Source organism: Argiope bruennichi, chromosome 10, assembly GCF_947563725.1.
Source record: "Argiope bruennichi chromosome 10, qqArgBrue1.1, whole genome shotgun sequence".
NCBI classification, from domain to species: domain Eukaryota; kingdom Metazoa; phylum Arthropoda; class Arachnida; order Araneae; family Araneidae; genus Argiope; species Argiope bruennichi.
The window spans coordinates 93567676-93589093 of record NC_079160.1 but is presented as its reverse complement, the minus strand read 5'-3'; the positions used below and the strand labels follow the sequence as shown (position 1 = coordinate 93589093).

The window sequence follows — 21418 nt, the reverse complement described above, 5'->3', positions numbered from 1 at the left end:
CATATTGCAACAAACGGTATATTTCTATCGCTGACCGTTTAGTTTTTATTGATTTTTGAAATATACCGGTCATTTTTGAAACACCCGGTAAATAGAGTGAATATAGAGTAAATACAAATGAGAAATATATACAAGTATGTAATAAAAGTCACCCCAAAACCCTGCAAAAAGGAGCCATAATTTTAAGCTTATAATAAACACAATTAAGCCCTTTAATTCTTAATGTGTTCCAAACCATGGGAGTTGAACACAAAATGTTGCCAAGTTCAACAGACAAATTCAGAAGGATGATAGTAGGCATCAAGAAGTTGAAAAATTACCACAGATTAATCGCATAAGTAAAATGGTCAAACGAATGCCTGGATTACTGTCAATCAATCTTTAGTCTGTCGGAGTAAACTCCACGAGTACCTAATATCACTTTTTCAACCTCTTGATCCTACTATTATCGCTCTGAAATTGTTAGTAAAGTTTGGCAATGCACTGTACATGCAAATACCTTTCGCAAGTGGAAACTGTTTACCCTAATCTTCTCATATTTTAAAGATTTGAAAATAATTCCAAAAAATTTTCTCACATTTCTATTTTTTGACTTTGAACTGTGATGTTATATCTGTAATAAAAATTTAATTTACATCTAATCAATATTTTTTACTTATTCAAATCAAATTTTATATCAAATCAACATTTTTCAACTTATTATTGAAATTTTTTTTTCACTCGACGTCACATACTTCATAAATATTTTTGTGATTTTTTCCACTAAAAGAGATTTGTGATTCTATGTTCTATGTGAATATTTCATCCTCTTTACAACATCTGAAACTGTCGTTGGAACCCATCGACACCCTTTATGTGCAAACACCTTTCATAAATGGAAGGTGTTTGTAACCATGGTGTTATTAACCATTTCAATCTTAAGATCTTTGGAGATCAGGTACCTCAGAGTATTAGAAAGCCAGAATTTCTCTCTGGAAGATAAGAACAAATCTCTACTCCCCACAGAAATAGAATAGACAGGCCATATAAGTAAAGGATAGACATATAAAATAGGATCCCGCTTAACTGATATTTATTAAATAAATTTATTCTGGGATATCTTTTGAGAAAATCTCCTGTACCCGAAACCCCTCTTAATTAATGTATCTAATTAACAGAACACGCTTAATAGATATTCAATTAATCACACAACGAAAGAAAGAAGAATGTTTGCAATGATATTCAGGCGTCTCGGGCACCCACCATAGCTTCGTTGGTCTGGCATTTCTGGCCTTTTAGCCCTGATATGTGTTTACACAAACACAATCTTCATATATATATCTCAGATTATTGCTGTCATTTTCATTACTTTTTTTTTTGCCAAATCCCCATGTACATGTTGTAATTAATCAAGTCTAAAGAAGTGTGTTAAACAATAGTAGATATGGTTAATAGTTTTTTCCGTTATTGAATACGAAGTATGCTAAGAAAAAATATTGTAATCTTCAAAAAATTCGGTCTTGAGATTTGATATGTCTCCATTAATCCAAAAAATACATTTTAAAATTATGTCTATCTGTCAGTTATTCAAAAACATTTTGAACTAGATGAATGAAATTTGGTATATTGTCTTTACTCTATATTTGTAAATTTTTTTAAATCAAATTTTGAATGAAATGTATTCAGAGGAAGTCTGTCTATCTGGAATCCAAATCTAGATTAGATTAATGACCACTAAATGCCTATACCTTGATAAATAAAATGTGGTACAGACATCTACATCTAGAGGTTAACCGTCTGAAGGTCTGTTCTTTCATTAACACGTGGACACGATAATTCAAAACCCAATGACTTAAATATATGAAATTTTGTACGTGATTTTGTGACTGCAGTTGTAGTTTTTCTATGAAATTTTGATTATTTTCTAAAATTATATATATTTTTTTCATGACAATATACATAATAGTGAAAATTTCTCTAGAGTTAACACTTGAAGTACAGCAAATGTTTGTTACTTGGATATTAAATCTCTTCTTTAAAAGCGATGAAATAATATTGAAATATTTAATATTTTGTTAATCTAAGAAAAGGCTTTTCACGATAGTGATTATTACAGTATTTAACCAATTTATTAAACAGATAAAAATTACCTCATTAAAAATATAATATAAGCTGCTGTTCAGATTTTAAATCATATTTTGTAATATTTATTACATGTAGAATATGTTGCACAATAGAGACTCTTAGAATTAGAATAATTTGTACAATTTATTACTTAAGTACAGCTTTAAACAAACTTCGTTGAACCGGAACTTTTGTTGATTTGGATGCTGCCAGCCCCATTATTGAGAGTATACTCTAATAAAAAAATACCCGTTGTAAAAATATCATAAATATGTTAGAAAAATGCTGATGGTATACTGATTTGTTTCAAATAATAGATATTGAAATAAAAGTGAAACTGATAAAATCTTAATTTCGATATTAAATAAGAAAAGTAGACAATATTTTTCCGCAATATAATTGAAAAATTGAATAAAAACTTCTTAATTTGTATCATCTTAAATCGTTATTTACTTTATTTGATTGAAAAAAGAATAACTGCAAACGATAATCAAATGTGATTAAAATGCAGACGATGAACTTTTAATACTTGCCCACTGATATAATCTTTTGGCATTTTCTTAAAAACTTCAAAGCTTTTTAATAATATATTTTAAGTTTTGAAACAAATCTCTTATACTTTATTTGCATACATTAATAGTGTTCGTCATCTCAATATTATGAATTTTTAAATACATATTGAATAAGACGATAATAATTCTTTCATTATCTATAGTTGCTTCAATATGCAATTTTTCTTTATTTTTACTTTAGGATTGAAAGGAAATTGCAAACATTAACTTAGATAATTAGGAATCTATCTTTGTCTTCCAGCTTGCCGATAGGACCCTTTTTAATTTATTATTATATTATATGTATATTTCTTCAGATGAATTATATCACATCAAAGTCTGTTACATTTCGTTTCTTCATTTTGATTTTTGAACTTGGCTAACTCGATTTGTTTAGAAATATATTTGGAAATTATATATATATATATATATATATATATATATATATATATATATATATATATATATATATATATATATATATATATATATATATATATATATATATATATATATATATTTTCAATAAAACTTCCGTTTAAGAGTTTCACACTTTTATTAATAATGAAAGAAAAGGAAATAAAACCAACCAATATAATCCAATTATTTCTAAGAAATTTGTATTACTTTCTATCGGTGTTCTACAATAAACTGCTGGGTAATTTGTATCTTTAATATTGCTAAACCAAAGTATTATTCCAGTGATTAAGATGCTAAAAACCAAAATAACTTCTCAGCATGTTGCAGCTTTCCAAGTGAGGACCTGTGCCAAGATCACCAAATGTGTCTGTATCTATAGTGTAATAGGTATGATTTTCTTTAGAGTATTTTGGCCATTCGGGATATACGCCAGGACGCCTAAAAAGAAAAAGGACAGAGAAAAGAATTAGAAGATTAGAAGAGCCTCTTTAAAATGTCAGAACTTTTGCAAAAATGTAAGCTATTATTGAATGGAAAGCTAAAGTATTTTCATTTCAATACAGAGCTTTTGCAAATATCTAACAACTCTTTCTTTCTTTTTTCAATATTGGACCAATTACTATTTACAGTTTTTATTGTTATTGTTTAATTACTGTTATAGTTGTTAATATTATATTCCCAATTACTTTTATGAGTTTAAGAGTAGGTAATTAAACAAGTTTATTTAAAGAATACAAAATCGTTAAAGTATTTAAAATTTTCCCGAATTTATGAAGACCGGTATACATTGTGGACTGACTACCACAAATGATATGTGATTGCTATACTGAAAATCTAACAAATGTGAGCTCTTCTAGTTCAATCAATGACCTTTAGTCAAATTTAGTACAAATATAAATGATTAGTCATAAAATACTTTCAAGATGTATTCTATGGCACTGGAAAAGAGAATCCGTTATGAGGGATTTGACTTTTTAGCTTTCTCTTTTTGACTTTCATTTGACCTTTTTTTAAAATAATCTTTGTTCTTGAGGTTATCAAGATTCTTATTATAGGGGAAAAGAATTGTCAATTACATTTTTCTCTGCACTAAATATACATTTTTATTCTATTATTTGATATTAGAAAGGACAGGTATACGTGTGCCACAATAATAGAACAGATATCCAGAATTAATAAATGACAATAATCAAAGAAAAGCGTCACTTACCCATTTTTTGCGAAGTTTGCCCATATTTTCATTACTTGTTCACTAACCCAAATGTCCTTTGTATCGTATTCCTTGCTTCGTACCCTGACGGGTCGACCGAAAACGAACTGCACATCTTCAAAATGCACCGCTCCCATCCATTTTGCCCAAGGTGAATTGGAAGGGCGATAAGTGAAAAAGTAATAGTAGACATCATTTTTCCTCTCGGCATAGCTCTCAGCAAAATACACCGTCTCACACAAGATGCTGCTGTCTCCAAATGCAGCGGAAAGTTGACTTCTAATTAGGTCATAGTCTTCATCAGGCACATCTTTCAAATAGAAATCGATATATTTTTGTGGATCAGTGTAATTTTTAAAGAGGCCTTCCAGAAGGCTGTTGGCGTAAGTTTTGTTGACTTTTGGATCTTTTTCGCCAAAGAAACCGAACTGATCGGGATGTGCTGTGGTAATCTGAAAAGCTCCTTCATCTCCGACATCTCCAGCGAGGAGTGGGACATTTTGGAAGTTGCCGTTTTTGATGTCGTCTATAGCATTATTCGGTAGAAATTCATCGCCGTACTGAGTGAAGAAAGATCGAGCTGAGAGTGGATTGAAAGACCACAGAGTTTTCGTCAGATATGTGGCATTTTTAGCTAAAAAGATAATTTAATTTTCATATCAATTTAAAGGAAATGTGCAAAGTCACACAACTATATATTTTTAATATTACAATACTTATCATGTTTTCTCTATGTGCTTTCTCTTTTCTTATTACAAAAGAATTTTTGAAATATTTGCTGTCTGATGAATTCACAGACTGGATTTTCTCCTCAATTTACTACTTACTGTAATTTATAATATAATTCGTTTAAAAATTTAACAAATGAATCACACATATGTAAGAAACAGCAAAGTCATATTTTTTGAATCAGAATCAGTTTTCCATAAAAATAAACTACTTACCTTTTTCCACTTCGCTAAGCTTAAAGTTTTATTTGATGTTATATTTGTATATAATAATTTAAATTGGCTTTGGGAAATTTGTTTTCCTTTTTAATTAGCTTTGACAAATATGTTTTCCTTTTCAATTAGCTTTGACAATTTTTTTTCCCTTTTCAATTAATTTTGCCAATTTTTTTTCCCTTTTCAATTAGCTTTGGAAATTTCTTTTTTTCCTTTTCAATTAGCTTTGACAATATTTTTTCCTTTTCAATTAGCTTTGACATTTTTTTCCCCTTTTCAATTAGCTTTAGAATTTTTTTTTCTTTTTCAATTAGCTTTGGCAAATTTTTTTTCCTTTTCAATTAGCTTTGATAAAGTATTTCTGTAGTGTTCAATCTTTAGCACTCTGCACTTACTTTTCAAAATGTTTTATAATCATTTAAATCTATTTATTTATTTTGCTTGACAATTTTTTTAGGAACTTCGATCATATGTAGTTTTCAGCAACAAGAAAGTCTTTAAAAAATTGAAGAGACAACTCTATTGTTTTCTTATCTACCATAAATAATTTTCCTTACATGAAATTATATATAATCCCAATTAAGAACAATGCAATTTACGAGTATAACATCAAAACTTTTCAAATGCGATGATATTTCAAATAGCCAAAGTGTTTTAACTAATTCTTTTTCATTCTTTACTCTAATCAGTTTGTTATTTTAAGTGCAGTATGAAGTCAGAAAAATTATCATAAGACATTATTGCTTGATATTTTCAAATATTATAAATCCGTTCTTATAATACAACCATAAATAGAACTTTAAGGAAGATATAGATGATGTAATTTTTTCCTTCTAAATAGAAGCATACATAAGTTGTATCACCTTGTAATCTAAATATCATGCTTATTTATCTATCTTTATCTATTTTCTGGAGATATGTGATCAGCTTGCATATACTTTGATATGCAATTTTTTGTGATAACAAAAATCATGATAATTTTTGCCTGGAATAGCGACTTAAAAAGAATTAATTGATATGTTAGTATGCTTTGAATTCGTAATACTGCAATCACATGAGAGCTATTTGATACTGATCGTAACAATTCTTTTTTGTTAAAGATAAACATTGCCGTATCAGTTACAGCATGCATGAGGACAGGAAAATTTTTAAACATAAATAAGATCCCTCAGTAATAATATGCTCAAAGAAGGAGCGATTTTTAAAAATAAACATAGCCTTATCAGTAATAATCTGAACTCAGAAGGAATTATTTACTAAGAAAAAATAGATGCATCTGTAACAGCACGCACTAAGATGGAAAAATATTTAAAAACAAACATAGTCCTCTCAATAACAGTATGCACAAAGAAAAAAGTCTTTAAAGTTGAACAAAGCCTCAACAATAACAGCATGAACCAAGATGGAACGATATTTAAGACTAAACAAAATTGTTTTTGTAACAGTATGTACTCAGAAGGATAACGATAAACATGGCTACATCAGTAACAGCGTGCTCCAAGAAGGAAAAATCCTTGAACTAAATATGTTCGCAATATTATGTGCAAAGAAAAACAATCTTTAAATGTGAACAAAGCTTCTTCATCAGTCACAGCATGAACCAAGTAGGAACGATATTTAAGACTAAGTTGTTTCAATAATAGTATGTACTAAGAAGGATAAAGATGAACATGGCTACATCAGTTAACAGCATGCATGAAGAAGAAACAATCTTTAAGGCTAAGCATGCTGGCATAAATATGCATAAATAGTATTCACCAAGGAGGAAAAATTTCCTCCTGTTTGAAAAAGTTTAGTAGAAGGGGAAATAAATTAGAGTTTTTCTACAATACGGGGATAGTGAAATCTACAATCCACATCAATTGTAGAGATATGTCGTTGAAGAAAGGATGGTGTCATGTGAAACTGGAAATCCAATTACCACCAAGCATCCTCACAACACTTAACCGTTTGAAATTAGATGCTGCCTCCTCTTGCAGTTCAATTTCTTGAAACTCTGAAAGAAGTATTGCAAGTAATCTAATATATAAAAATGAATTTTCGTTTGTTCGTACTTTATGCTCTGTCGTACCGTTCATCCGATTGTAATAAAATTTCGCCCACTTATTGCCTGCACTTGCGCGAAGGTTATAAGCATAGTACTGTTATTATATCTGTTGTTGTTCTAATGGGACTTGTTATAGACAAGTCCACTGACTTTAGATGTCAGGGATTTTAGGTCAAGGGTGCGTCTCTTGTTTTTCAGTGGCGCCATCTAGGGCCAAGAATATGACTTAGCTATACACACGTCACAACTCTTTTTACGGGGCGGACTTCATTCATGCATTTCATTCAATCATCCACAGATCGTAATTTAGAGCTGAATCAGAGAACGATCACCCCTGATCCAGTATCCCCAGTGGTATTACTCTCGACATGGAGGGCTTTGTGACCACGACAGATTTATACGCGTGCCAACCGCCACACACGGAGAGTCTTCAGCCGGCGGGGTTCGAGCTCGCGGCCCTAGGGAAGCGAATCCATCGCCTTACCAACCAGACTATTCCGGCCCCTGTTATTGTGTCTAATATATAAAAATGAAATTTTGTTCGTATTTTATGCTCTGCCGTATTGTTCATCCGATTACGATAAAATTTTGACAACAATTTGCTTGCACTTATGTTGGATGCTCAAGAGTCGGACACCCAAGAAATTCATTTGTTTTGTTGAAAGCTGAAAAACAAAACGAAAAAAATGTTGTCTACCCAAGAGCAATTGAATAATAAAGTAAAAAAATAGAATAAATATTATCTATGTTTCTCCTTTATAAATTATCAATTTCAATGAATATATTCATTATCGACAAGAAATTAAATATCACTTTTTCTCTCATTCCTAATTAAACAAAATAACTATTTCAAACGATATTCCCAAAATAATGCGTAGGGCACAAGCTAGTGGTAAATAAAATGTAACAATCATTGGCCGTTGCTCTTTTCTAGAATGTAAGATGCTGTTTGTCAATGGCTAATTTCTTGCCCATCCTAAAACTTTCTTCATCGAAGAAATGTTTAAGGTTTCGGTGCACAGAACTGAATATATCATTATGACAAAAAGAGAAATGACGCATTTATTCATTTGCTAAGGTTTTTTAATTTACTATGCAAAAGTAAAGATATTTTTTAGCTTTTTATTTAAGATCAACGAGGGAAATAAGAATAAATTGATTCATTGGTTTTGAGAAGGAATATAAAATTTTTAATCCCCTTCAAAAACTAGGAAACTACTATTTTTCTGTAATGCACTGTGTGTGTGTTTCATTTAATCTGTAATATAAAAAAAATATAAAAATGCTGCAGAAGGTTCAACAATCTGTACGGTGGTACTTACTTCTCAAACATTGGACGACTTCGGTCGGATGATTATAAATAGTGAAATTCTTTGTTGCACAGCCTACAGCTTCTGCTAGACGCTCACTGAGATCCAAGTTGTAACCCAACTCATTGTATTTGAACATAATGATTGATGCACTCTGCATGATAGCTCGACTGAACATGCCTCTGGACAGCGGAGAAATGCACAGTGCGCTAACGGCTATGGACCCCGCACTTTCTCCAGCAATAGTGATGCGGTCTTTGTCACCTCCAAAATATTCAATGTAGTCATTCACCCACCGGAGCGCCATCATCATATCGTACATAGCTGGAAAAATAAAATTCAGAGTAAGAATCAAGAGATTTATTAAAGTAAAGAATTTTATTTATTTAACTGATAGTGTTCATAATCGCAGGAAACTGAAATCTAGGAGCAGTAAACGTGGTAAAGATTTTAATAAAAGTGCAGAATAAAGCAATACGTTGCAGCGCGATACGTTGCAGAAAAGGATCTGTAATATTTTGCAATGGAAAAAGAAGGTGTTTCAAAACAAAACAATAGAACGTTCAATCACTGATAGAATCATTATAAATAAATTACAGTTATATAAGTCAGATTTTAATTATAAATATAAAATTTTTTAAAGTTTTCTGCAAAATTTATTGTGGCATGCTTTCCTTATAGTTGTTTCAAAGAAATGAATTGTTACAGCGCATTTTAATATATTTTTTTGACTTCCAGATTTTTAATTGCGAAATTCTTTTCTTTGGAGCCTATTATTAAGCTAAAAAAATTAAAACATTTCAAAATACATTTTTTTATATTAATCAATATTTTTTTTTTGTCTTTAATATATGGAGTAAAAAGACTCATAAAAAATGTCAAAGTCTTTTTTTGTGGCTATTTTAATGTAGCATTCCCCGAAACGAATAATAATTATCACATTGCAATTCCCCTTATATTAATAAATAACAATTTCGGCATTTAAAAATTTTTATTCTGAGATCATTTCTAACTGGTACTCGCTGGCTCCTGATTACCACCATTTTTTATTAGAACGGACTGCTTGCTTCCTAGGAGACCCTGTGCATCAAGAGTCCCACATTAGAGTGCTTTAAAATATTTACTCGAAATTATACAGAACAGAAAAATCAAATACCGATTTAAATTAGATAATTAAGTTTAGCATTTTTCGTCTTTTTAAATTTGCTTACTCAAATGATATAGAAAATGATCATCAATAAAGAATTAAATATCTAAATGAAATCAATCGATTAACTAATAATAAAATTTTAAAATGTTGAATGAACAGAAAAAAGTAAAAAAATTCTCGTTCTCTATTGTGCTAAGATCTTAATGAAAAATTAATAACGAAATTCCATCCTTACAAAAATGGAAGCTATGTTTTATAATAGCATGAAAGAAAAACAGAAAAAATAATATTAAAATTGAAAATAAAATGATTGATTACCGTTTCTTCAGCAGCTTCCAATTCAAATGGGACCACTTTTATTACATTAGGTTACAATAACTAGGGATTGTATCGTAATGAATGGACGGCGAAAAATATATCCGGACTTTCATTTTATTTGTAAGATTTCAAATATGAAAAGCAATATAAAAAAATACTACTTACGAGTACCTGTGGAATGACTAATTTTAGAAATGTAAAATTCCAGCCACCCTTGTATAAATATATAAATGTTATTTAATGAATAGAGAAAGCGCTAAAATATTAGAAATAAAAAAGAAATAAAAGAAAAAAGTTAAACAATTTTTTTTCTAAACCTAAGGGTTCAAATCAGTGGATGTATGGTGAAAATATCCAACATGTAATAAGATGTTTTATTCTATTTTAAAACGCTCAGATAGCAAAACACAGCAAAAACTCAAAAAGCACTTACAATTATTACTGTGATAGAAGAAAAAAGAAAACAAGATCATCAATTGTTAAGATAGAGTGGAGTTTATAATAAGGGAAACAAATTGAGAAAGAATTTTTTTTCTTCCCAAACTCAAGGGTCTAAAGCAGTGGGTGTAAGAGGAAAAAGTTCAATATATAATAAATAAATTGTTTTATTCTACACGAAAAAGCTAAGATAGCAAAACATAACTAAAACAGACACAAGAACAACACTTACAATGAGCAGTAACACACAAGAAGAAAAATCTGTAATAAATAATTATAAGAACACAAAGCGCTCAGAGAGAACTCACGGCACAGATTTCGCTCGATTCTTGAATCATCTACTACTTTAAACTGATTTTTCATTTGAACTTCTCTAATTGACTCAATACTGACTCTGTTTACCAGATTTATATAATTTCCTTGACAAGGAAAAGAAGTTTCTAGAAACATCAACATAACTCAAATCTTAAGAAAGCCATCGGCAAAAAATTTGCCGATTCCAAAATTTTCAATTTTGTGTCCAAAGCTACCAAATTTGTTGCCAAATCATCAAAAGATCTCCAAATCAATATTGACTTTATTTCCCAGATATATACAAAGAGTACTTGACAAGGAAAAGAAGTTTCTAGAGAGATCAACATAGTTTAAATTTTAATGAAGCTATCGCAAAAACTCCTGCTGAAATTTTTCAGTTTAGTAGCCAAAACTACTAAATTTGTTGACAAATAGTCAAAAGTTCTCCAAATTTGTCAGTGAGGTTGGAAATCATTAATCCGGCATCCAGTCAAAGTCTGTTCAATTCAACATTCAGCATCTGCCAGAACTATATATGTAAAACTGTCTTCCTTACTATGAGACTTCATAAGTTGGGAAGCAATATTACAATGTGTTTTTAAAATATGAATAATCTATTTTTTAGAAAAAGTAAGAATGTTTTAAATAATAGTAACGAATAATTTACATGATGAAAAAGGAAGATATTCCAACCAAATATCAAAACATTAAGTCAAATACAAGAATAGTTGGACAGAAGGTGTCATAAAGAGGATAGACATAACGCACAAAATCTGAATTTTGGAGATAGACGAACTTTTAATTATTATTTTGATAACTATGGATAATTTAAAATTTCACAGATTTTATTGAAAATATCTCACTTACCCATATTTCCTGGGGCATCGCTTGTGTTTGAAGTAAGAAAACCAAGCGCTCCCAAACGGTAGTTGATAGTTACCACAATGACTCCTCCTTGCGCTACTAAAGGTCTGGCGTCATACACTTCCATACGATTCGATCCAAAAGTGAACCCTCCACCATAAATCCAAAAAATTACTGCGAACTTATATCCTACAGAGACCGGTGCATATATATTTAAATAAAGACAATCTTCACTTTTACCAGTCATGTTATCATACCATGGGAACGGGGATTCTGAATACTGCATGCAAGCTGGTGGTTGGGTCTTTGCTTGATAGACATCACTCCAGGGTTGTACCGGCTGTGGTTTCAGAAATCTCAGATTCCCAAGTGGAGGCTGGGCGAAGGGTACTCCAAGAAACATTTTTACTGGCTTAACACCAAATGTAGATATAACTCCTTCGATTTTACCCAATGGTGTGGTTACCACTGGACCTGAAATTCCTGATGCGGGCCATAATATTGCTATCAAGTATACCAGAGTTATGATCTTCATCTTTGAATGACGAATTCAGTAACCTGTTAAACACAGCATTAAAGAAACGATTTTAAATAAATTTTATATTTGATTGCCTTGGTTAAAATTAATTTTCAATGAGTTTAAATTAGAAAGAAAACTATTCCGAAAGTGTTAGTTATTGGAAGTTTAGCTTAATTTATTTACATTAGCGTCCTGTTTTAAAGCTACATTTGGGCCATTTTCTGACAGACCTCGTAATTTTGAACTATGGTCAGATGACCAGAATGACAGCTGAGCTGGCACTAATTAATTAAAGTTAAGTTTTAATTTCTTAAGATTTAATAAAATCTTCTTATTTAATTAAAGAAAATTATCTCATATCTCTGTGTATAAACGTAGAATTAAATTTTTTTTTTCTAAAACTATATTACAGGGGTTGGTTTATATATGAAACAGTTAATCCCTCAAGAAACACTGATAGTTTTCGTTAGACAGGAGTTGAATATTGTATTTTTTCATATGTTAATCTTTATTTCTATTTCTTTATTTGCTCCCAGCTAACTGAAAAACATAAAAATTGTTCTCAGAATTTACAGCAAACACAATAACTTGCATTTTAAATGCTGTAATATAGTAAATTTTTCTCTCTTATCTCAAATGTGACAAAAAATAAGAATTAACATTGGAACAACACATCGTGCATAACGCTACAGCAAAAAGTTGGGTAAAATATGTTATCTTCAGAAAGATCACTAAAATAAAAAATATTGTACTTGAGACTTATTGTTGTCTGGACTTGTCTGGAAAATATTTCACCCATTTTACCTGCTAAGCAATATTTAAGAACTAATTTTTTTTAATGTCGCAGGATTTTTTAAAAAAATTATTCAGGTTTACATTTTAGTTCTGAATTTCGGGCAAATGTTACGAAAAAAAAAAAAAAAAAAGAAGAAATTTCGGCTTATACACGAATCGGTTTCTATTCGGAAATATACGATATAGTTTGGGTTTAGAAGAATTCGAAAAGATTTTTTAAAAAAATCTATATACTTTCGAAAAATATGGTGATATGCGCACATTCTGACAAAAGTATTAGAAAGTTCATGAAATTTTAGTTTAAATTCATTCTATAGGAAATTCATACTTACCTGCAATAATTCAGCAATCGTTGCCAGCAGCGAATGAAGAAGCCAACTGCCTGGATATTGTTAACCATAGATGGAGTGCCAAATTTATAGTATGCGTTTCTCGCGTTTTAATGTTGAGTCATTAACCTTAATTTAAAATTTCATTAATTCGAATAATATAAAATTACGAAGTGTTATTATCTATTCAATTTGAAATATCATGCCCTTTAAAATTCTGCATGAATACTTTAAGATTATTTTGATTTAAAACATTGCTGATTCATAATGAAAAATGACTTTTGCGTTAAAAATAAGATTAAGGGAATTAAATAGACGCATACACACATCTTGTACTAAATGCGTTTTCATATTATAGAGGCTAAGATCATCTTTCTCCACAGCAGAGAATTCAGTTGTGAAAACTGAAGTGATAAGTTAGAGCAGGAAATTAAGGATTTGGGAATATTAGAGAATGAAATTGATGATTAGTAATCTATATAGTCATCAGTGGTCATCTAGACAGTGGTCAGTTGGTCAGACAGACGACTCATTATAGTCTGTGAAGAAAAATCTCAAAAAATGTTGTCTTGAAATTTGGTAAAATAGACAAAATCTTTAACAGACAGAGGCTCTGAAAACAATGGAGGGAATTTGGAATATATGGTAGTATCATATAGCCCACAAAGATGGAAGTAATTTAGGAGAATGGAAAGTAAGTATTAGGTGCTTTGTATCAATGATTTGTCCATCTCACCAGACAATAATGCGTACTTGCGCGATTCCTTGGCCTCGTAATTCATGAGTTATTTCTGCAATAGGAACACTGAAAAGTCCCCCACAAATGATCACACCATTTGAATAATTAAAGGATGAATGAGGACTAATGGTAACGGGGATTGCATCAGGGCTTTAAATTTTATTATTTGCTGGGCTTGCTTTTTAGAGTTCACTTCTATCAGCAAGTCACTAGAGTGAATTTTCCGTATTCCATTGATACTACCCACGGTTGCTGAGATGGCCTTTTGCACCAGAAAAGGGGAAAGTATGAAAGTTTCCCTTATTGTCAGATACTCTTTTAATCAAATCATAAAAAATGTGTCGATATTTGGTTCAGTGATAGCTTAAAGTCGCAATGATGCCCTCTGGTGGGAGATTTTTTGGAGCCCATATGATATGGAAATAAGATTCAGGCCCAACGGCACCGCCCACCTCGGGCCCAACAAAGGAAGACAACCACCAGCTCAGGCCGTTTCCAGCCTCGGCGCTAACCTTAGTGGTTGCCAGAACCTGTACGCTCAGAGTTACCCCCGGGGATAGTGACCACCCTTAACCTCTTTGTTTGATCCCTAGCAGACTAGCAACAGCAACTCAGGTTGCTAGCTACCGGCCGATTGATACATCGGGGACTACAGTGCACCATCCGTCTAAAGCCGCGGTCCAACGACCGGAGGATCTTCACAGATGTGGTCATAAAACTGTCACCCTTCCTTCGTGGTGCCACCCCCGCCTGTGGCAGCGGACCCACGACCAGAGAAATCTTCAGACGGCACGCGTTCCCCTTTCGACCGCTCAAAACCCTCAGTTTCTTTGACTCCCTTCCCCCCCCCCCATAGCCCAAACAAATTTTCCGGCTCTTTGATGTTTATCCATCTACCGACATTTTGCGGGAAACTACAGGCGTACCACGGGCGACGGGGGAGTGTGGTCCCCCAGTGGGTTGGATGTCAGATTTATGACCAAATCCGTGAGGTGGCAGGTCGTTGGACCGCCGCTTAATAGGTCGCCACGCATAACGAACACGTGGGGTTTTGGTTGCCCATGAGAAGCAAGAAGCAAACAGAGCGGCGACAGTTTCTCATGAAGAGCTTCCTTATTTGCCGTCGAGGGAAGGAAGAAAAACAATAGACAGCAGCAGACTGAAGGGAGGGAAATCTGGAAGACCTACCAGATTACTAGGGTAAATCTGGGTCGCAAAACTGCTCAACTATGATGTTTAACCATTCTTATCAAAATAGGTATTATTCGTGATTTCAATAAAATAATTTTCATAAACCAAATGTAAATTCCTTAATGTTAAAGATGCTGTAGAGACAGCTCTTGCTCAGTCATAATGCATAAAATTTCAAGATAAAGTATGCATTACTTGTGATTTCAGTACAACGGGTTAATAATTTTCTTAAGCGATGTTTTTTAATATGAGTTCCGTTAAATGCAATTTAAAAAATAGAAATTAGGTATGTCAGTTAGAATAAAAATTTAAATTTAAATTAGCGTTTTGCAGATTTTAAAATAATGGAAAATATCACACTCTAGAGATAGTTCCAACTCAATGCAATGCATAAACTTTCATAATAAAATAAACCTTTCATGTGATCTCAGCACAGCCAGTTAATAAATTTTATGAGTTACATCTTTTAATGTGATTCCATTAAATGCTAATTAAAGATTTAAAACATTGACGCTAAGAGTGAAGATTTAGGTAAGGTTATTCTAAATAGGATTTCTCCATGTAAGTGAAAAAGAGCTTATAGAATGAGAAGCTGATTACTGACTTGCCATCAATAGCATATTATCCTGTGATTACTTTTTCATAATAATATGATTGACATTATTATTTTTTTTATAAAATTGACTTTAATTTTTGCTTTTTTATAAAAATATTTTTTTTTTAACAATTTCTCAAAATTTTTTGACTTCTAGTTTAGTTTATGAAGATTATCAAAATAAGGATTGTTACAAAAAAAAGAGCTTTAATTTGAAGATATAAATGTTTTAGATAAATATTTGAGATTATATATATTTATCCGATAAAAAGTTAAAGCAGCAAAAATCCCAAATACAAATTAAAATTTCATTGAAAGCTTGAGATTGGTATTATAAATGGTCACTTTAAAAGACATTATACAATAAGACATTAACATATGAATAAAAAAGATTAATTTATTAATGAACATTTTAAATGACATTTTAAAGATTTCAAATATTATATGAATTACAAGTTCTAAAGACTTTATAAAAATACCTCAGTGTTGTGTATGAAAATTAATATTCGAGAAAAGGAAATTAATTCTACTGTGTCATCTATAGCAAACTGTCCTCCGTTTATTTTGGTCTTAATATGGTTAATATTATTATTTATTAAAAATTATTATTTTTATCATTATTTTAAAATTATCTTCATCTGTTTTTTTATAAAAATATTTTTCAAAAATCTCTTAAAATTTGGTTGACGCCTTGTTTGATCTATGAAAATTATTACAAAAGGAATTGCTTTAGTTTGAAGATATAAATGGATTCGATAAATATTTGAGGCTATATATATCACAAATAAGAAGTGGAAATTACACATGCAAAAATAAATTTCTTTAAAAATTTATGAAAGAGGATAGCATTATAAGAGGACAATGTGAAAAACATACATTAAAATGTTAAAATTTGAATAAAATATTAATTTTTTTATTAAAAGTTATTTATCAATACAGCATGATAAAGCAATGCATCAATAAACGATATGTATATTTATTTATACAGTATAAAGATTTCAAGCATTTAGATAATAAAAAAAATTGAGATTTTTTAAAAATATCTTCCCTAATTGAATTTAAGTCCCAATAACATTATAAAAATACGTCATTATTGATAAGCATGGAAATGTATAAGAGAATTTTTCGGTAAATTATTAATTTTAAATAGAATTATGTACAAAACCCATCAAACTTTTTTTCCCTTTTCTTTAGAAGCTTAAACTTATATTTGACATTTACTAAAAGTTTAAAATTTTAAAGATTTAAAAAACGTATCTTTATTTGAATAAAAAAGAAACCAAGATTTTCTTTTTAAATAAAGTAGTTAAAATTTTATTTTTTCACCTTAATGTAAAAAAAAATGATGAGATAAGCATAATTGAAAATAAATATAATTCAATAAATTTAAGATTAAATAAAATTATAACTTACGGGCACAGTTCGATATGTTGCAAATTGCAGTGAAGTAGGCAATTGCCTGAATTTATAGAGACCTTAAAATGAGCTGCGAAATTTAATTTATAGTATTTTCCTTATTTTAATGCGACGTCGTTTAATTTTATTCAACATTTCATTTATCACATGAGAAAAGCATTCGATAATCAGCGGTTAAGTTTTCGGTTTTTTTTGTTTATTTTATATTAATTATAAGTTTCAGTGAATAATGCGAGATTATTTTGATAAAGGAATTCCCGAAAAGAAAAAGTAATGCTAAATAGACCATTAGTAGAAATATTGCCTAAGTGCTTTTTTCCCCTTTTTGATAGATATACATAATTTATAAGACATAATATTGAATGTATAATTAAATTTTCTTTAAAAATTTTTAAAAACATTTATTAAAAGCCAAATATTTACTAAAATTTTTCCTTCATATTTAAACTACAATACCATGATAAACAATCTAGTTTTGTTTGTTTGACCTTTTCCGACTTAATTTTGAAGAAACACGATTATTTTGGGATGGAGCAGGTATGATCAACTGATAAGAATGGAGACAAGCTGACCTTGAAGACACTTAACAAAACTGTCATCTCCCTTTTGCCGAACGTGATTAAAATTTAGGATTCAATCTTATATGTCCTTGTTTTAAATTTTCACTTGCTCTTGTGAAATATTTATTAGTTTCTTAAAAACCCTTTTTCAGACTTTTAATTAAAATTCCATGGTAAACAGTTTAAATTTATTTTATTGCTTATCTAATTCGAACACACACACACACACACACACACACACACACACACACACACACACACACACACACACACACACACACACACACACACACACACACACACACACACACACACACACACACACACAGGGTATTGCCGAATTCGACCTACAAATTCAGAGGGGTCATAGTAGGAGGCACCAGGAGGATAAAGAATCACCATACGACAGGGGTCCCAAACAAAGTTTAGTAGGTGAAAATCTCAAAAAAATATAGAGTCGGAAAACTGTTGGAAACTGTAAAAAATTAATAAAAAAATAACAAACGAGGTTTTAATTATGAATTTTTTTAAAGAGAAGGTGCATTCTAATAATTTGTTTTTCATACTGGTAAGATGCCGATTTGATGATCTAGGAGGTTATAAATTACTGAAAACGAAAAAGTAGTTTAGAAAACATATTTGCAAAAATATTAAAAAATGAAGAAAAATCATAGCTTGAAAATGTAAGGAATTTGGTATTCTATAATTTGATATAAGCATGTAGTGCGAGAACTGGGTATTCAAGAAAAACTAAAATGGGAACCCGAAAACATCGCTGCAACATCAATACTGATTTTCGCAGAGAGCGTTGTCAAATTCGAAAGACAAATTCAGAGCAAGGATAATAGGATTAAGTAGATGAGAAATTACCAGAAAACATAGGGTCGCCGGTAACGTTTATTCAGTAAAAATCGCAAATCGGGTGGAGTTAGCCCGCTGAATACTTGATGCCCCACAAGAAGATACAGACTTTTCTGCTGGAGTTTTATTCTCAGATGAAGCCTGCATTATGATAGAAGGTGTCTTCAACACGCACAATCCGAATATTTGGTCATTCGAAAATTCCCACATCACTATCCCGCCGAACGTACAACGCAAGTTTGATATTAATATCTGGGTAGAGTCATTTACTTGGACCATATCTTCTGCCTGAACGCATCAGCGCACAAAATACCTGTTTTCTTCTAGCACATTTCTCTGGATTTACTGCAGGGAACACCGACAACTGTATACCAGAACATTTGGTGAGTGCATGATGGGGCACCAGCACATTTTAGTTACATTCGTAAAATCTGACTTGTTGTTTGCGAATGAAGTTTTACGACGATCAATTCTTCAATGCTCATTTATGAATCCTTGTTCTCTGCCTTTTGCCGTACGCATAAAAAATTTACATAGGAAAAAGCTTCTTCCCGATTACTTTGTTCCTAATCCTCGCATTCCCAACGCCATTCTCTTCGCCTGATTCACTGTCTTTCGATGTCTGTGTTTGCGATTTTCTCTGAATAAACGTTATCTGCGATCCTATGTTTTCTGGTAATTTTTCATCTACTTAATGCCTATTATCATTGTTTTGAATTTGTCTTTCGAATTTGATAACGCTCTCTGCGAACATCGATACTGATGATGCAGCGATGTTTTCTGGTTCCCATTTTAATTTTTCTTGGAAAATCTTTAAACCTCCCCAGTTTTCACCCTACACGCTTATATCAAATTATAGAGCACAAAATTCCTTACATTTTCGAGCTTTTAGTTTTCTTCAAGTTTTAATATTTTTTTTCAAATATGTGTTCTAAACTACTCTTTCGTTTTCAGTCATTTACGACCCCATGGGCCATTAAATCGGCATGTTACCTACATGAAAAATAACCTTTAAGAATGGACTTTCACTTGCAAAAAAATATAATTGAAAAACCATTTGTCCTTTTTTATTAATTTTTTACAGTTTCCAACAGTTCTATACTTTTGCGATTTTCACGTACTGAAAGTCGTTTGGGACCCTATGTTGTATGGATGCATGCTATCACCCCTTTGAATTCAGGAAAAAAATCCTGGGATGTATGGTATGAAAAAGCGAACTGGGAGACCAGAAATTCTCACTCGTCGACAAAAAAGAATGATTGTAAGGAGAGCTTGCGAGAAAAGAGAAACCGCAAATGAAGTTAGACAAAATTTGAGTTTACCATGCTCAACAAGGACTGTTCAAAATGTTTTGAGTAAACATCCTGAAGTTTTTTATGGGAAATTAGTGTCACGCCCCCCTCTTACAAATCAACATAAGAAAAGAGGAGTTTACTTTGCCAAAAAATACATTTCTCTTGGTCAAAAGGGGGATGATGTAATTTTTTCGGACGAAAAAAAGTTCAATCTTGATGGACCGGATGGGTTTCGTTATTTTTGGTATGATCTGCGAAAGACCAAGGAAGTGTTTTCCAGGCTTCAATATGGTGGTGGCTCGGTTATGGTATGGGGCGCTTTTGTGGCAAATGGAACCACTCCAATTGTATTTATCAACCGTAAAATGAATTCGGACAGGTATGTTGATATGTTAGGAGAAAGTTTGTTACCTGAAGCGCCACTAATTATTTCAGGGGACTATATTTTTCAGCAGTATAATGCTTCGTTACACGTTTCTACGAGTGCAAAACTCTGGTTTGAAGCTAATTCTGTAAATTTACTTGATTGGCCATCGAGAAGTCCTGATCTTAATCCAATCGAAAACTTATGGGGACTTCTAGCCAGAGAAGTTCATAAAAACGGCACACAGTATTAATGTACACAAGATCTTGTCGTCGCTATCAAAGACGCTTAGGAAAAAATATCTGTGGATATTTTAAAAGATCTTTCAGGATCTATGACCTCTCGGCTTATTCAAGTGATTGAAAAAAAAGGTAGTTTTCTTGATTATTGAAACATTTTTTAAGTATTTTACAACATGTCCTTATAATTTTTTCCTTATTTTCTTTAATGTTAAATTTTGTAAAATCAATATTTTGAAGCTAAATTATGTTTTTTATGTGGTATAAGTGTTATCACAAAATTATGCAGCAGAAGTAAGAAATATAAAAAGTTCATTTAGGTGAAATGGAAATAAAGCATATTTTCATGCAATTACATGTTGTCCTCATACTTTTTTCGTGCACTGTATATAAGCAATCTAAAATTAGAAATATTTTCATAACGAAACTAAATAGTTTCGGAATCGCAGCTAAAAATTATTTCTTATTCAAACTAAAACCAAAAAATGAACAGGAAAAAATATCTTAGTATTTAGAGAGCGCAAATGCAGCTACTTCTAAAACACAGATGAATTGAGACAATAGTAATAAAAACCAAGTTAATAGGAAAAAGTCAAAATTAAACCAAATAAAAAAAGAATCCGGCCTGAAGACTTTCTCAAGGGTCACCCACAGGCAGGGATTAAAAAAAAGGTTTTTTTTTTTCTGTGAAGGAATGCAGACTAAACAGTCTAATATCGATTCCTCGTGACTCAAAATTCCCCTGAAAATTAGGTCTAAGAGATATACCATTTTTACAGAAAGGAAAATACAAAACAATAAATTAGAGGAATACGTCCACTAATAATCAAAAATACAATAACAAATATAACATAAAATAACCATA

General features: G+C 31.2%; 1 protein-coding gene across 2 annotated transcripts; it reads right to left on the bottom strand.

Annotated features, from left to right (window-relative positions):
* Window positions 1–3191: 3191 nt before the first annotated feature.
* On the bottom strand, window positions 3192–17332 carry LOC129988828 (acetylcholinesterase-1-like). Of its 2 annotated transcripts, none has more exons than XM_056097099.1 (5): window positions 17232–17332; window positions 11653–12207; window positions 8598–8909; window positions 4285–4918; window positions 3192–3512 (listed from the first exon to the last, which is right to left on the bottom strand). In XM_056097099.1, the coding sequence occupies exons 2-5, from the start codon at window positions 12182–12184 to the stop codon at window positions 3368–3370; spliced, it is 1623 nt and encodes a 540-aa protein (XP_055953074.1). In that variant the 5' UTR covers window positions 12185–12207; window positions 17232–17332; the 3' UTR covers window positions 3192–3367. The 2 variants fall into 2 exon arrangements, with proteins under 2 accessions (XP_055953074.1, XP_055953075.1); XM_056097100.1 differs by lacking the exon at window positions 17232–17332 and adding an exon at window positions 13297–13416.
* Window positions 17333–21418: the final 4086 nt, after the last annotated feature.

Excerpts from the sequence above, each read along its gene's own strand:
- LOC129988828 (XM_056097099.1), bottom strand. The coding sequence starts at position 12,184 with ATGAAGATCATAACTCTGGTATACTTGATAGCAATATTATGGCCCGCA. Across the intron at positions 8,910-11,652 it reads CGATGCCCCAGGAAATATGG|CTATGTACGATATGATGATG; the intron begins GTAAGTGAGATA and ends TTATTTTTCCAG. Across the intron at positions 3,513-4,284 it reads GCAAACTTCGCAAAAAATGG|GCGTCCTGGCGTATATCCCG; the intron begins GTAAGTGACGCT and ends TTTTCTTTTTAG.